Below are 17620 nucleotides of genomic sequence, written 5' to 3'. Positions count from 1 at the left end.
TTGCATATCTGCTCACAACTTCACAACTTTCTTTACACGCAATTTCAATGCGCAATAAAATTTATTGAGACGCGCAAGATTATGTATAGATGTGAATGGAATACAATTCGAACATTTATTGTAATATACATAATTTATTTTATAAATTAATTATCTCTCACAACGTTAATTAATTATCATGAAGTTGTATAAATAATTATAATTATTCATAATTAATGATATTACAATATTCATACAAGTTCCTAGTTTCTCCTTTATTATTTTAATAAAGATTATTTAAAGTGTATTTGAATATTGCATTTATAGAAATATCAATAGAATAATATCTCATATTCATATATGTAATCTCTTAAAATCAATATTGACAAAAGAAGTGATAAGTTTTCGCGTTTAGTACTTTGCGTTATGCCGCTCCTGAGCGCGCCAACTTTAGACGATATGATTCGTTAATTTTAAACGCTTATAATTCAAAAGTTATTATATAGCTTCAACATTTTGGTATTAGAATTTTCGTCTCAAAATGATCTCAAGAATCTCCCCTTAAACGTCAATCGTCTCTTTCCTGGACACTCTGTATATCTGTTATTATCAAACATTATGCTGTATCTTAATGCTTTATCGAATAATTATGTATATGTAATCGTATCGAATGTGTGCAATAAGCAGTGTCTCTTTGAGCGCTTTTTCGAATCGATTATTTAAAATTGTCATGACAATGTAATTTGTATAAGTAGTTAATTAATAGGGACAAAGATTTTTCGATACATTTGCGTTTTTGTTTAGTATCGACTTCGTTAACGCAGTCGAACTTAATTGTGAATAAAACATCTCCATTGATCGATGCCAATTACTGAAATAGAAAGACGACACCAGTACTGAGTGAAGATATTTTGTCATTATATGATGAGTGAAGCACAGTTACTGTTTTTTTCTTTATAATTCTAATAGCATATATTATGTAAAATTTAATGGATCTTATAATATCTCCGATTATATATATATATATATATGTGTGTGTGTGTGTGTGTGTGTATACACATACATATATATATATATCACACGCGCGTGCGCACACACACACGCAATAGGAAATTTCTTTCATATGAAACATTCTGCGTGATCGCGAGTATGATGTCAGTATCGTAGATCCATAAATGTGTCATGTCGTTACGGCGGTTTTATACTAACGAATTTTATTTGGTAAATAGTCTTACTTTTATAAAGATAAATAAAAATGTTAAAATAACTAATGTACATATGAACGTGCTAAGGCTTAAGCTTTGAACGTCATTGCGTATGAAGTTTCTTATTAACACACATGATTGTGCTGCAAATGAAAGAAAAAAAAAAGACACTGCGAGTCTCCTTATCTACGATTGGCTCAACATCCTATTTTTATTTGTATTTAATAAAATTGCTGACGATTTTTTATAAATCAATGTTTTTTTCATTGAAAATTTGCATTATCACAACTTTGTTCGTATGAAAACTTGTGCTAAATATTGGGTGTTTTATTAGCAAGAGACACAGTGTAGCATAATGAATCATTACATTTTTGTTGTTTACAAACATTAGACAAAGATGAAATGGTAACTGTGTTACACTATCTCTTCCTGGAAAACATCAATTATGTCATATAAATATTGCGCAAGACTAGTAGTATAATTATAAAAAACTTTTGAATGAAAAATAAATATTTTCGTGATATTATCGAACGTACTTTTAGGATTTGGATTAACATTCCTGTTATATGCAAAACCCATTATTTTCAAAATAAAGCATTTAAAATGCAAATTACAAATGTAAAAACTTGGGAACTTTTTGTTGATTAGAATATGCATTCAATTGTCTAAAGTTTGTTCTATAATTGTATCTGTTTTTAGAATAAAATTAACATGACTTTCACTAATAATATAAAAATTATGTATCGAATATCAATTGTTATCGAGAAAGAATAATTATTTCTAACATAATATATTTAATTTTTTAATTTTTTGTGCTACTTTTTTAAAATTTTAATTCTATTCTTGAAATTTATACTAAATAGTATATCAAGAGTGGTACAACCAATTACAGCATAGTAGTATCAACAACTTGCTACAGTTTTGTAAAAAAAAAAATTGGACAAATCTCTTTTTACTTGTATTATATTTATATTATTCAGTTTTTTCATTATCAGAAATTTCAACGTTTATAAAACTGCGTTATAATGCAGATAATCATTACGATTCAAATGACGAGATTGAAAAAGGCTCTTTATCGTCGTATATGGATTAATTTTTAATATTAATTCACTATTAAGGAATATTTGTAAAATCGTCAACGTACATTATCAGTTGACAATCTCATCTCGACATGGCATAAATTTTTATATTACTGCAATGTGTGAATGTGAACAACAGAATGTAATTTCATCGAGTACAGTGATAATGCAGCAAAAGGGTCCATTCTGAGTTCAAATTCGATAAAATACATAATCATCAATGCATGTAAAATTACGTAGCAAAATTGCAATGGGTAATATCTTTATAATACGTGTATACACGATATAAAGAGTCATTTCGCCACTTTGTAATAATCTTCTTGTTATGTATAATTATTAATTAACGATGATTATATTTCTATTACATCCATGTTGCCACATTCGTGGAAAAGGAAAGATGATTTCATATAATGATATTGTTAAAAGATCAAGTTCTCTATTAATAAAAATGGTTAAACGCGGAAATAATTATATGGACAAAGTTTTCAATCGATATTTTATATCCGAATGTTTCTTAGCTACATGGATTAGGGTCTGTGCCCTTTTTTCTACAAACACAAAGCCGTATGTACCTCATATAAAATTTCCATTTATCATCCATTTATTTACGCTCTTTATATTTCAATTATATCACTTAAAAACGATTCCTGTGCAATACATTATGTGGTAACAGACAGGCCCTTTTGTCGTATGCTCACTGTAATGACATACAAGGAAACGAAAGCTTAGCTATAGAGATCATCATCTCCATCATCTTGAAAGGTTTGATCGCCTTGTGTATTATCTTGAGCACCGCCTGCTCCACTTTGTGGAAATCTGCAAATCATTTTTTAAGATAAAAAAATACTTTTTATTATGTATACAAGTCTCTCTAGTAAAAATATGTATCATACTTTTAGCATTTAAAAGAACAATAACCATAAACAATTTAATTTTATTCTTTTGTTGTTTTGCATATATATTAGAATTCGAAAAAGAAAATTCGTACCTGAAATTAGTTCCAAATCCTCGAGATTGCTGAAGCGTTTGCGCAAACATTTCATACTTGCGAATGTCGTTATCGGACACTGAACGACGCGCAAACCTCATTGCTTCCTCGAAGTGAGCCCGCGTTATTTCTGGTACAGGATCATCCTCATCCATCTAGAAAAAGCGAATAGTAGAAATTTAGAACTTAGGAGTGATATGCATATATATTAATAGCGATTTTTGTTCGAATTATTTAATTTCTATATAACTGTATATATCATTTGTCAAAAAATGCATGATTATTATGTATGCGATTATAAAAGTTTTTTTTCCCGTGCAATCGAAAAATATTGTACTACTTATCAAAGTACGTCATTAAAAAATAAAAAAAATGTATAAGAAAACTTTCTTTGCTGATGATTCAAAGATGACTTGAATAGAGTCTAATGCTGACTCAGATATGAGTCATACAAGTGATACAGCAGAAATGAATCTACGAAATAATGCAAAAACGCTGTAAAATAAAGTGCATTTTATAAAGATATCTTACATCCATAGATGCGGATGGATTATTTGCTCGTTCTTTTTCCCTTCGAATTTCCGTCTCGATGCACTGTCTAATGGCAAGTTTGCATGCTCGCTGGCAGATTTCTGTCAAATCAGCACCGGAAAAGCCATGTGTAACTTTGGCGATGTAGCTTAGATCTACATCCTAACAAAAGAAAAAAAATTTTTTAAATAACAATTAAAAATGTACACCGAAAAATATTCCGGAAAAGCCATGTGTAACTTTGGCGATGTAGCTTAGATCTACATCCTAACAAAAGAAAAAAATTTTTTAAATAACAATTAAAAATGTACACCGAAAAATACACAATAAATATCGCTATTATTAAATATCTGTATTTTATACACGTAAATTTACAGGAATTATTACCTTAGCTACAGGCGATTTCCGAAGATTAGCGCGGAATATCGCTTCTCGAGACTTCTCATCAGGTAATGGTATATAAATTAATTGATCTAATCTACCGGGTCGTAGAATTGCCGGATCGATGATATCGGGTCGATTTGTTGCTCCTATGATGAATACATTCTTCTTCGCACCCATACCGTCCATTTCCGTTAATATCTGATTTATCACACGATCGGCAGCACCACCAGCATCACCGACAGTTCCTCCTCGAGATTTGGCAATAGAATCAAGTTCGTCAAAAAACAGTACACAAGGTGCTGCTGATCTTGCCTGAAAACAATTCGTTGTTAAACGATACTCTTGGATTCTCTATTAAAGAATGTGAGAAGGCTTACCTTATCGAAGACATCTCTGACATTAGCTTCCGATTCTCCAAACCACATAGTCAATAATTCAGGACCCTTGACAGAAATAAAATTTGCTTGACACTCGTTGGCAATTGCTTTGGCCAATAGTGTTTTACCACAACCGGGTGGGCCGTAAAATAATACGCCTCTTGACGGTTGCATACCGAATTTCAAGAATTTATCAGGATGCTCCACTGGATACTATACGACGAAAATTGTATGTTAATAAATATGTGATTCAAAACTTACTCATGTATATTATAAATTTTGTGTGTGTAAGTATCTATTCTTACCTGCACCAATTCTTGCAACTCCATTTTAACGTTTTGTAAACCTCCAATATCATCCCAGGTAACCGTTGGCACCTCCACAATGGTCTCACGTAGAGCACTTGGACTGCTTTTCGTCATTGCATACTTTAACAAAAAGATATTTTTATTTAGAAAACGAAATGAATAAATTTAATACAAAATAAAAGTAACAACTCACCTTAAAGTTCTCCATTGTTACTGCAAGCGAAGACAAGACTTCTGCGTCTATATGATCGTCTTCCAAGTCTATGAGATCCATTTTTTCACGAATTTGTTGAAGAGCCGCTTCCGAACATAAAGACGCCAAATCGGCACCAACATGTCCATGAGTTTCGGCTGCAATCTAATAATATTTTTAAAAATATTACTTTACTGTTATAAAATGTAACTATTTTGATAATCTATTAAAGTAACGTAAAAATAAATGGCACCTCTTCTAAATCGACATCATCAGCGAGCTTCATATTCTTCGTGTGAATTCTCAAAATTTCCAATCGGCCAGTAGCATCCGGTATACCGATGTCAATCTCTCTATCAAAGCGTCCGAATCGGCGCAATGCTCCATCGATGCTATTCGGTCGATTAGTAGCTGCCATTACAATCACATGAGAGCTTTGCTTCATACCGTCCATCAATGTCAATAATTGCGACACAATACGTCTTTCGACTTCACCATGTGTCTATAAAAAAATATATAATTTATATTCCAAAATGCGATTTATAAAAGATATTAAATTTGACTTGGTGAACCTTTTCGCGTTTCGGCGCGATTGCATCAAGTTCATCAATAAATATAATAGCCGGAGAATTTTTCTCGGCCTCCTCGAACGCTTTTCGCAAGTTACTTTCGGATTCACCAGCTAGTTTGCTCATAATTTCAGGACCTGCGTAGAAAGAGGTCTTTAAATATCTTATGTTCATGCTACACATTTTTATTCCTATTATAATATTATTTTGCTTGTATTCAAATTGCATACCGTTTATGAGAAAGAAGAATGCTCCAGTCTCGTTTGCCACAGCACGTGCAATGAGAGTTTTTCCTGTACCCGGTGGTCCATATAACAATATACCACGTGGTGGCTTAACACCGATGGCTTTGAACAGAGATGGATGTCGCAGGGGTAATTCTACCATTTCCTTAATTTGTGCCAACTGTTTGCGGACGCCACCGATATCGTCGTAACCTACAGCATTTAATGCTTCTTCTTCTTCCTGTAAATAACGCTCGTTATCTGCGTCGGTATTGAAGATACGAAAAACATATAACGTATTTTTCTGACCTCTCGTTTTATCGGATCACCTTCACAATGTATCACTGTATCAGGCGCCACAATACAAAATGGTCCCGGATCAGTTTCCACAACTTTGAATTCCACAGCTCGCATACCACCTCGTACAATAAAGTTATCATCTTTATGAATAGGACGGTAAGCTTCCAGGAAGTATGGTTTTAAATAGACTTCAAACAGATTTCTACAAAAATATATAATTTATATATTTATGCCATCATAAACATATTACTCAATTAAAAATAAAATGCACAAAATTTTCAAAAAGACAATATCGACTCAAGATTTTACTGCAATTAAGTATTTTCAAAATGCATAGCATGATAGACAACGCACTAGTCTGTCATGCTAGAGGTCCCGGGTTTGATCCCTGATAGGAATCAAAATATTTATACTTGTGTTTCCTCTCAAAAAAGGTTGACAACCTCTCGAGAGTATTCTCTTGCTTACAGAAGCACCTCTCAAAAAATACATCGTTTGGAACCGACATTGATACTGTAAGTCCCATATGCTTGTAATAATTGAATAATTAGCGTATACACCACAAGCATATGAGAGATCTAACACAGGCCAGAGGCCTAACATAATAGGAAGGTATTTTCAATACTTTTTAGATAGGGTTTTATTTTAGAGTTACTAATATTATTAATCATATAAATTATTATATATATATCTCAATGTTATTGAAGTGATGTTTGATTCTACATGAGAGTAACTGACTCATAATTTGTAAATTCTAGATTAGATCCCCATATACATAAACCCTCAATTTTGTAAGATCAATTGTAGAGTTAAAGGTTATATTATAAATAAAATGATAGAATAAAATCTACTTTGACAACCTATGTTCCATAATGTTAAATTTACCCAGTAAGACCATCGACAGTGTCATCCATTGGCAGTACATGAATACGTTTTCCATATTTGACTTCAGGACATGCTTGTACAGAAACGACATCGCTCAAACGTACGCGTAAGTTATTTCTAACAACACGGTTCATACGGATTTTCTCATCTGGACAGGTGTCATCTGAAAGTACGATACACACTGTTTCCTTACGCCTTTTTCCCTTTAGCAATACAGTATCTCCGCGAAACAATTGCAACTCGTCCATTTTTGCTTGAGAAAGCGCAACCACAGAATTGTCATCGGCAATTGCTTCATCGACCAACAATCTGTTTGGCCTATCTTTCTTACGAAGGATAGCCGTCGCCAAGTCTTCACCACTGAAATATACAACATTAATTGTAGGTATATCAAATTATGTCAAATATATTGAATCTTATTTGATATTTATTTAATATTTCAAATTGTAAACACAAATAAATTCAAGTAATAAAAATTAGAAATAAAAGTTTTATCACTAATGAGAATATGTGGCTAAACAAATTTTTTTAGGAGGCAATAAATAGGACAACTATAATTTAAAAAAAAACACTAATTTTTTAATTTAACAAATAAGTTAAAAAATAATATTTTTTTCTTGAAGAAAATAACTGTCAAAGCTATTCTATATGCAGTACAAGTCTTTAAAATTATATTTCTCATTAATTTATTACAAAGACTTCATAAAATAAACATGTCCTTATATTCTGAAGTAAAAAAAACTAATTAATATGACATACTATATATATATATATATATATATACACACGCATATATATATATATATACATCTCACAATGCATTTTATCTATTGTTATCTACTAAAATCCTTGTAACATAATTCTTCGTAATTTCAAAAGATATGTAACAAGTACACGAGAAATTAACATGCTTTAAACGTAAGATTAACATGCCTAGGCACGTAAAGCGAATGCAAAATTGCAGGCATGAACATTCGAATCCATGCTCGTAATTTTCGCATCCGTATGGACGGCCACCAGCTGACTCGGCGTCGCGGAGAATCTAGCGTTTTCTTTCCTTTTGTCTATTTGACTCGCGCACAGCCATGATCGAGCGACGTGCCGGAAAATTTTTAAGTCCCAATCCGCGTCCGCGGGAGCATTTCCGAGCGAGCCGGAGTGCCGCGAGGACGAGGAAGCGCATGATCCACGACGTCATCGCTCCCCACGACGAGCGCGAGTCTTCGCGAAAAACAAAGCGTCGCTCTGTCGACATGATGACATCGTGAAATTGAGTGCCGCCTTGGCTGTCGTGCTTCGCGACACACATCGCTCTGCCGATGAACGCGAGCAATCAGCATGGAGTTGCCGTCGATCGATTCAAGTCGAATCCGTCACAAATTTTCTCACCTCTTTGGATCACTCATCGTCCAACCTTCGGTGTTGTCCGCGCAAAAAAAGGAATCCGCACGATGCACGATCTCTTCTTTCGGTACACGCAATGAGTTTAGTAACGGAGTCACGGACACAAATGAGGGGAAACCGTCTGTGATCTGTGATGACTCGCTTCTACTCGTTGCCAAATCATAGGGTAAAGACGCGTCCATATTTTGCGAAGTCGTGACCGCCGCGTGGCGTGGCGGTGCGTCAAGATGAACTGCGATTGGTCAGTTTCCTATGACTTATGCCTGTTTCCACTAATGCAGATTAAAGCGGGGAGCACAGACTTTTGCATAACGCATAAAGCATGTGCATAAGGAATTTCATTGGCCCATTTTCTTATGCATGAGTCAATGGACCAATCAAATTCTTTATGTATATGGTTTATGCGTTATGCAAAAGTCTGTGCTCCCCGCTTAAAGCGAGAAACACACTTTTGCATTAAAGCATGTGCATAAGGAATTTCATTGGCCCATTTTCTTATGCATGAGTCAATGGACCAATCAAATTCTTTATGTATATGGTTTATGCATTATGCAAAATAAAAGTCTGTGCTCCCCGCTTAAAGCCCAAGCACAATGCGAATAACGATAGCGATAAGTTTCAACTTTCTTATCAGAAATCAAATACACCGGAATACACAGATTTTTGGATAGGTTGAAACTTATCGCTATCTCTATTCCCTCGCATTGTGTCTTGGGCTTAACTTACTGTTCATCTTTTTCTAATTTTTAGAATTAGAAAAAGATGAAGAGCAAATTGAACCGAGATTTTAGGATCTCTTTCACCAACGCCGATTAACTTAATCGACGATTAGCCCATTGGAATTGACCAATCGCGTCTGTCGTCAAAACTAAATGATAAATGCGATTGGTCAATTCCAATGGACTAATCGCCGATTAAATTAATCGGCGTTGGTGACAGTCGCCTTAAGTGAAAACGAGTCGCAATACTCCCGTGTATCACACACATGCGGACATGATTCTACCTCCACAACCGGAAGAAACGGCGGTTCTCAGCGATGAAAGCGCCACGAATTCTTGCCGCTGCGGAGTTTATAGTAAACTGCAGAGTTGATACTCCTTCCTAATACTCCGTGCCTATAACCAATTATCTTGGTCGGAGTCCATGACCCAGTCTCCTCCAATGATAGGAACTTTAGTCAGTTTACGTCACACGCAGTTCGCGGTCTATGGGTCTAAAGAGTGAGAGAGTTCGATAAATATACTCACTTGTCAAATCGACTCGTAATGGCCGGAATTAAAGGTTATTTGGTGCATTCTTAATCATTCCACGCGTGTGCGAATCACGTTCCCTGCAGCGTGAATCCTTGAGAAATGTCATCGTCGTGGGGACCTTGCGCTAGAACCGCGAAAATTGGCTGTCAAAACATAACCTCTTCGCATTATTGTTGTCATTGCCGTTTGACGTTTGGCTACGCGTATAATTCTCATCATTTAATTAAGTTTCGTAACTTGATTTAAGAGCAATGTGCGACCTTTACACGTCGCGTTTCCCTTGGACTCTCTTTTTCTTAACTTCGTAAAAACGAAAATTGCAATCTAGAAAAGTTTCATTTTGTAACGTTGCAACGCAATCTTTGCAACTTTTAGACTCTACAATTTAAAACATTACGATTGTTCATCTATCGTTATGCGAAAATTTTATATAAACTTATTGCTACAAACAGATCCAAGGTTAAACAATCATAAATGCACTATCAAACTCGTAAAGTGTAGGCTGTTATCCTTTTAGGAGACAGTCAATACAAATGTGCTATCTTTCTTGACATTTAATGAATAACAACGATAGAATGACATTTGTGTCAACTGTGTCTTCTAAGAGGAAAATAATTATAGTATTTATAACAATGTTAAATGCACAATAGATTAATTTTATATTTTTCTTATTTCATGGTATTCTTACTCCTGTGACATTTGTCTTCAAAACAGCGTAAGTACTTTTGCAAGTAAATAATTAGATAATATACTTGATGCTTTCCAGTAAGAAATACTATCCATCACAGTGATTACTTTATTTTTACTTAACATTGACAAACAACAAAACTGTAATGATTCACTATGTTATCTGTATTTCTTTCTGAAAAATATCTATTTTTTTTTTACTTGTAAAGTAGATGCCTCTTAGTTATTTATAAATTTAATTAAGCTAGTTTTTTTATATAACAAAAATAAAAGGGCTAATGAGAGTAAAATCGCTGTTAGTATTGCGAACATATAAAAAATATATTATAGTACTTAAAATTAATACAATACACTACTAGTTTTTTTAGCTAACTTCTTGCATCGTTTTTTTTCAACAAAAAGAAAAACAGAAGAATGAATTGTGCAAGAAGTTTAGTTAAAAAGAACAAATCTATTGTTGTGAAATGATAATATAGAAGTATATATGTAATTACAGATTAGTACTGTTAGCGTTTGCTGGGTCCATTGGAATGACATTTGTCATTCTTGGCTGTGCATTACCGATATATAAGTGAGTATTTTTGTGAAATCAATCAGTTTTACCCAATTCTTCTAGGTTTATAAAATAGTGTAATACAAATACAATTTCTAGAGTATGGTGGCCATTTTTTGTTGTACTATTCTATATATTGGCACCTATTCCAACTATAATAGCACGCCGCTACACAGATGATTCAGGAAGCAACAGTAACCCATGTTTAGAGTTTGCAATATTTATTACAATGGGATTCGTAGTGTCATCCTTTGCTCTTCCAATAGTATTGGCACGATCTCCAGCAGATCAACCAGTAGTAAGTTACACACTTTACAGAATATTTTAGTCCTCTATTTTTGCAATCTGGATATTTTTTTACATAAACAAAATTACTCTCAAATTTTTCTTATTTTTGTTCAATTTTCAATTTTTATTAAATAAAAGTTAACATTTGAATTAAAAATTATTTGGCAATGTGATTTAAATTATATTTTAAAATTAAGTATAAGTCAATTGTAAATAATTTCATCATAACTAATAATAAATTAGCTTTAAATCTGTTAATCAATTAGAATAACATGTAAGTTATTTGTTTTTACAGATAGAATGGGGCGCTTGCTACTTGACATTAGCAGGTAATATTGTTGTGTATTCAACTCTAGTCGGATTTTTCATAACTTTTGATCAGGACGATACTGATTACAACATGTGGTGAAGTACTACTGCAATGTACTTATTCATCATGATAAAAATGTAAGTAGTATATGAGCTGGTTTATCTAAAAACAATAAAAGTTAATATTTTTATATTAATTATATGGATGAAATAAAATGATTTTATTTAAAAATTTTACTTATGGCTTATTTTCAAAATGTAGAACACAAGACAGTCATTAAAAATATGTCATTTCTATGATGGTCTGTTTATAATGTAGAAAATTGTTTCAGGTTTTTTATGAGATTAAAGGGAAAAAAAATATCAATACAGTGCACTGACTGAAAGCTACATGTTGATTCTAAATTATACTATGAAACTTATTGTACACAGTTTACATAATATAAACCCTAATATGGATACTCTACTGTATTGATGCTACAAAAAAATAGTATTATAGTGCACTAACAATAGAATGTGTCGATGAAAATACACTACAATGGATTCCATGCGTGTTATGGAGCAGTGAAAAAATGTATTTGATGTTTTAGATTTTGGATCTTTTCAGGATAACCTGAAGCGCAACAATACAAGGATAATGTTGAAAATATTTTTTATTTAATCTAAGTCTTTCGTAATAATAATAATGGTAATAAAGCTACGATTTATTACTTAATCTTATTTCTTCAATTATCCTAGAAAAAACCGGTCAAGAATGTTTCCGAGATCATGTTAAAATAAAATATCTTGAAAATCATTCTCTTATACGCATTTCTTATGTGTAATTGTGATTATTATAGTTTTAATAAGAACAGAAACCGTGTTATTAGTATCATAGAATTCCTTAATTTAAATAGATTTTTAAGTTGCCATATTCTTTGTTTTAATGATGAAAGAAATTTGAAAAAAATCATGCTTATTTTTTTATTTAAAGTAAACTAAGCAGAAATTTTGAATCACATGAATTTTTAAGTAATTTAAACAATCACCATTATGAAATATACAAGATGATTTCCGGTTACAGTTTCAATAACCGGAAATCATTATTTCTTCAAAATGGCGCTCGTTTAAGCGCAATCCAAGATTGGCTGTATTCAGATTTCAACCCGAGTGCTGCCACCCTGCCAATATCATCCTTTTGCTCACTGTTGCTCACCGAATGTTAAAGAAGGACAACACGATACCTAGATGTGCCTAGATGTAGATTACTCATGTGGGAATCTGAATGCGCCTATCGATTTGCGATTTCTTAGCGCATAACTTTCGAATGATACAAATTTGAACGGTTAGGTAAGTCATGTTTCACGATACTTCAAATTTCTCTTGAAAGAAATTCGATGAAGTTTTCTCGCACCTTAATTTTTCCTCTAAAAGTAGTTCTGCTCGTTACAAATTAAAATTTTCGAAACGTGCCCAAAAATCCAATCGCACGAAAAGTACATCACAAGGCGCGAAAAGATTCGAGTGTATGTCGCTATATGAAAATATACGGCAATGAAAATTGACTGAACGTTGCCTCGAGAGAAAATTCAGAGAGAAAATTCAGTGTAATCGTTAAAAAAAATATCTGATTTGATTTGTTTACTCGTTTGGAAGGTATATTTTCAACAATAAAACTATATTTTGAAGATTAATGTGTGAATTTTGTTATTTTAATAAGAATTAGGTTAGAAAGAGTTAAGGCATTTATTGCTAATTTGTGAAATAATTACTGCAGTTTTAACGCGAAAGAAATTATTGAAAATAATTGTGGATTCAAGTTTAAAGATGATTGTAAATATAGTAAATCCAGTTGCATCTTAATATTGGAATTTCATCGATATGTAATTAGAATGCTATTAATTGAGAGGATGTCAAATGATGAAATACATGTAATACACAATCAATTAATTTAGTATAGAATTATATATATATATATATATATTTATATATATTAAATATATTTATATATATATATTATTTAGAATTAATTAAGTTTTATGATTATATATTTTTATGTAAATCAAATTTAATAAAATTAAATACTATATATTTTAGAAGAATTAAACATATTTATCATGTAAATTTCCTTCCCACTTTAGGCCAAAGTGTTTTATCTAATCATACATTTTCAGAGATTGCAATGTATAGATATATACCATTAATATCTATATTTTTTACTTGTGTGGATAAAACGACTGTTTTTTAATAATCAAGAAATATTTTGATAAGAGATAAGTTTATAATTTAGAAATTATATTTTTTATTGTATATGTGCTCCTAGCATTTATGAGATTATTTTCTTTTAAAACATAATTTAGAATTAAATGTTAGTTGACTTTATTAGAATGCTTTCTGGAATTCAAAAAACAAAACTTTGTGAATCTTTTGATCAGTCTATTCAAATGGAACAGCTACTACCAATGGAATTAAGGAGTAAGTGTAGCTCTTGAATATCTATTATTATTTACATGTTTTATAAAATTTTTATGTGAATATATAATGAAACATGACATTTCTAGGAGAACATGAAGGGATGCCAGATAATCTAAACTCTATTATTCCATATGCTACTTTAAGAATGCGCAATGTTGCTCACTTATCTAATGAAGAATGTGCTAATGCTATTGCTAGTCATCTGCAATCAAGCGAGAAGTTTATGCATGATCCTAAATTGGAGCAATTTAGGATGGAAACAGTGAGAACAATACCACAGTGTCTCGCTGTGAAACAATCTGTTAAATCACAGCTTTTGGCTGCTGTTAACCAAAAGACAACAAAGAGATCAATTAGTTGTTGGAAACTTTTTAAATATAATGTCAGTTTAAAATTTGCAAAGGTAATGTTAATTTTTATTAGAGCTGTTACCTTTATATTATGTATAAAGAAATGAGAAAACTTGAATTTTGTTTATATAGATTTGGGTAACAATACAGAACTTTTTGTCAACAATAAAATTATGGTATAGAACAATAAAAACCATTGAGAGTCGCCATGGAAGTGGTATAGCAACATACTTCAAATTCTTGAGATGGTTACTCTTCCTTAATACAATTTCTTGTATCTTGAGGTAGATATATTTTATTTCATTTTTTTTGTAATGTTATATTTATAATAAGTACATTTTGACATAAAAGTTTTAACCAATTTAAAGTTATTTAAAAATAAAAGAATTTAAAAAATGTTCATAATTTTAATTTATTGGTAGGTAAATACATTATACTTATAAAATGAAGTAATCAAAATGAGATATTGATGAATATTTTATGTTTGCAGTGTATTTTTTATTGTGATTCCACAATCACTAGATCAAGCATATGTATCAAATAATATTACAGTATTGGATTTTTTAACAGGCAGTGTAAGTGTAATTATTTTATTGTAAACAGCATGTTCTAAATAATGTGGCACACATATTACAATATCTTGATTTGCAGGGCTTTTTATCTCACACAATAATGTATTACGGTTTTTATTCCAACGGCACAGTAGATGTATCATTTGGAACCAAATATAGCATTCCATTTTCCTATTTCTTAACGCTGCTTTTCTGTTATATAGTTACATTCGTTATACTTTCTCTCAAGTATGTGATAAAAATAAAGTGATAAAATTATTCAATTTGTAATTGAGTGTAATAATTACTTTTTTTAGAGTTATATCCTCTTATAGAAAGTCTTATGTCGAAACACGTGAAAAAATACATAATTTATATAGTAGCAAAATATTTTGTGGATGGGATTTCAGTATATCTTCATCAAAAACGGCTGTCTTGCAATCAGCATCGATTTATAAAGAATTAGAAGAATTACTAGCAGAAACGAAGCAGCATATACATTTCCATTGGTGTACCAAGTTTTTATTAATTATAATGCAATTTGCTGTAACATCTATTATTATATGTATGATTTTCGGTGCTGGTGCACTCGTTTGGATGCTATTAAATCATTACAACATAGAAGCTCCTGTAACCATCTCGGTTATGATTGTGCCAATAGTTATTACCACTATCATTCACATTTTTCCAACGATTATTTCCTACTTAGTAAGTAGTCTGTATTTTCTATTGTAAAAATAATTCATTATATAATATTTATATTTTTAGGCATTGCTAGAACGCTACAACAACAAACGTAGGGAACTTTACATAACAATTATCAGAAATTATGCAGTTGCTGCGACAGTAATTGGAACTTTATTTGTTTTTTGGTTAATCCACAGTATATCACATTGTTGGCAAACACACTTAGGGCAAGAGATTTATCGGCTTATTATACTGGATTTCATTGCTTCACTAGTCGGAGCGTTTTTGCATTTAACACGTTCCATACTGTACAAAAAATATTCGACAAAAGTCGGCAAACCAGAATTTAATATTGCTCACAGTACATTAAATCTCATATATAATCAGATGCTCTTTTGGATAGGATTTTATTTCAGTCCGTTAATATCTATTATAATTGTGATAAAATTAATTTTTACGTTTTATGTGAAGAGATATGAACTGAAAAGATACTACCAAAGACCATCGCAGCCTTGGCGAGCGGCACAAACGCAAACGCTGTTCTTGGCTCTCACATTTCTCAGTATTATGATTATATTATTCACAATAGGATATGTTATCACAAATGTGAAAAGTAACGAATGCGGACCATTCAGAAATCATCTTCACACTTGGGATTTTATTGTCGACGGGATGTTATCGTTAAAAAGAGATAGTCCGTTCTGGAGTGTTATTTCGGAACTTGCGTCACCAGTGACCGGTGCTATAATATTGATTAGCATGAGGTAGATTTATAAATATGAATATAAATATACTCACAAAATTATATAAATGGAGATATTGGTTAACTAAATATTTTTGTTAAAGTATTGCAGTGTATTGTTTAAGAGCAAAAGCAGAAGCGAGTAAGGAAATCTCACAAATTTGTTCCAACATGCTCCTTCTCCAATCTCAAGATAAGCAATTTCTCATAAATAGTTTTGGTAAATGTACTAAAAATAAACGTAAGTTACATTTACTATTAAATTATAGACATCTTTATGCAATTATTGTTAACAATTTATGTATATTTTTCTTTTTTCAGGTGCTTTTATTCCTAATGAGATTAATCTTGTCCAGAAAATTGGACACACTGAACAAGATCATACAAATGAAGAAGTTTTATTTTTTCATCAACATAACTTACCATCAACAAGCTTCGAAGAAAGATGATTATAATTAAATATGAATCAGTTAACAATTGAGTAACAAATTGTCAGAGCACGTATTAGTCGATTATTTTTCTTACATTTTTATTTATACATTTAAATGGACTTTTTAAAAATATTGATTCTATCACGCGTGATTTTTGCCAAAACTTGAACGCTTAAGACTGTATATATAATGATTGTATATATGATGAAATAATCCAGACATTACGTTCAAAATGTGAACAATAAGACATCTTCAAGATATCTTACGTCCACATTTTGGATGTTTAAGGTATCAGGAGACGCGGTAGTGTATCCGGCCATGTTCAAAAAACTACTGGTTAATTTAAAAGTTAGTTTAAAAGATTAATAATAGATACTACAAACTACAAGTCTCTTATCTCGAGCCACCAAAGTCCATTTTTGGGGGGTGCATAACTTATAAAATATAAAAAATTTTGAATCGCCCGTAATATGTCTTGAAAGGTGGCATCGGAACGAGTAATTTGAGCCAAAAAAATTTTAAATCGGTCAAGCCGTTCTGGAGATACAAGCGGTCGAAAAATGATGATTTTAATGAAAAATTAAGAAACGTCTCCTCTGTCTGTCTGTCCGAAATTATAACTTTTTAACATCCTATCTCACCTTTCACTATTAGATTTTAATATAGTTTGACATTGATATAAGATGTCAAAAAGAGCATCAATTAATTATTAAATTGTTAATCAATTTAATTCGTAATAGTACTGCAGTAGTTTATTAGAGTTGCGTTTCAAGATTGACTATTGTTCGGCGCGCAGTTTAGAAAGACTACATATATCAGTATATACGCTTTTAAGGCTTTCACGGGTATTTTCTTCAATTATACCAGAAGGTTTGCGGGTTATCGCCGT

The 17620-nt window shown here is 31.8% G+C and overlaps 3 protein-coding genes across 4 annotated transcripts; 2 read left to right on the top strand and 1 right to left on the bottom strand.

Moving 5' to 3' along the window:
- Positions 1-2620: 2620 nt before the first annotated feature.
- Positions 2621-8494, bottom strand: TER94 (transitional endoplasmic reticulum ATPase TER94). Its single transcript, XM_018544166.1, has 13 exons — positions 8412-8494; positions 7023-7382; positions 6147-6339; positions 5844-6078; positions 5617-5750; positions 5298-5546; positions 5045-5209; positions 4849-4971; positions 4544-4756; positions 4170-4478; positions 3783-3944; positions 3252-3406; positions 2621-3079 (listed from the first exon to the last, which is right to left on the bottom strand). Exons 1-13 carry the CDS (start codon positions 8426-8428, stop codon positions 2989-2991), a joined length of 2406 nt encoding a protein of 801 aa, XP_018399668.1. The 5' UTR covers positions 8429-8494; the 3' UTR covers positions 2621-2988.
- Positions 8495-9624: 1130 nt separating this feature from the next.
- On the top strand, positions 9625-12260 carry LOC108777393 (leptin receptor overlapping transcript-like 1). Of its 2 annotated transcripts, none has more exons than XM_018544262.1 (5): positions 9625-9707; positions 10863-10937; positions 11019-11217; positions 11503-11654; positions 11849-12260. In XM_018544262.1, the coding sequence occupies exons 2-4, from the start codon at positions 10897-10899 to the stop codon at positions 11614-11616; spliced, it is 354 nt and encodes a 117-aa protein (XP_018399764.1). In that variant the 5' UTR covers positions 9625-9707; positions 10863-10896; the 3' UTR covers positions 11617-11654; positions 11849-12260. The 2 variants fall into 2 exon arrangements, with proteins under 2 accessions (XP_018399764.1, XP_018399765.1); XM_018544263.1 differs by lacking the exon at positions 9625-9707 and adding an exon at positions 10335-10394.
- Positions 12261-13882: 1622 nt separating this feature from the next.
- On the top strand, positions 13883-16749 carry LOC108777305 (transmembrane channel-like protein 5). Its single transcript, XM_018544145.1, has 9 exons — positions 13883-13970; positions 14057-14373; positions 14453-14604; positions 14811-14895; positions 14972-15120; positions 15189-15579; positions 15640-16322; positions 16405-16541; positions 16622-16749. Exons 1-9 carry the CDS (start codon positions 13883-13885, stop codon positions 16747-16749), a joined length of 2130 nt encoding a protein of 709 aa, XP_018399647.1.
- The last annotated feature ends 871 nt before the right edge of the window (positions 16750-17620 follow it).

Source organism: Cyphomyrmex costatus, unplaced genomic scaffold (assembly GCF_001594065.2).
Source record: "Cyphomyrmex costatus isolate MS0001 unplaced genomic scaffold, Ccosl1.0 scaffold43, whole genome shotgun sequence".
Lineage (NCBI taxonomy): Eukaryota > Metazoa > Arthropoda > Insecta > Hymenoptera > Formicidae > Cyphomyrmex > Cyphomyrmex costatus.
This window is presented reverse-complemented; position numbering and strand designations above follow the sequence as displayed.

Excerpts from the sequence above, each read along its gene's own strand:
- TER94 (XM_018544166.1), bottom strand. Across the intron at positions 5,751-5,843 it reads ATTCTTCTTTCTCATAAACG|GTCCTGAAATTATGAGCAAA; the intron begins GTATGCAATTTG and ends CTTTCTACGCAG. Across the intron at positions 4,972-5,044 it reads TAACAATGGAGAACTTTAAG|TATGCAATGACGAAAAGCAG; the intron begins GTGAGTTGTTAC and ends TTTTTGTTAAAG.
- LOC108777393 (XM_018544262.1), top strand. The coding sequence starts at position 10,897 with ATGACATTTGTCATTCTTGGCTGTGCATTACCGATATATAA. Across the intron at positions 10,938-11,018 it reads TGTGCATTACCGATATATAA|AGTATGGTGGCCATTTTTTG; the intron begins GTGAGTATTTTT and ends TACAATTTCTAG. Across the intron at positions 11,218-11,502 it reads CTCCAGCAGATCAACCAGTA|ATAGAATGGGGCGCTTGCTA; the intron begins GTAAGTTACACA and ends TTGTTTTTACAG.
- LOC108777305 (XM_018544145.1), top strand. The coding sequence starts at position 13,883 with ATGCTTTCTGGAATTCAAAAAACAAAACTTTGTGAATCTTTTGATCAG. Across the intron at positions 15,121-15,188 it reads TTCGTTATACTTTCTCTCAA|AGTTATATCCTCTTATAGAA; the intron begins GTATGTGATAAA and ends TACTTTTTTTAG. Across the intron at positions 15,580-15,639 it reads CAACGATTATTTCCTACTTA|GCATTGCTAGAACGCTACAA; the intron begins GTAAGTAGTCTG and ends TTATATTTTTAG.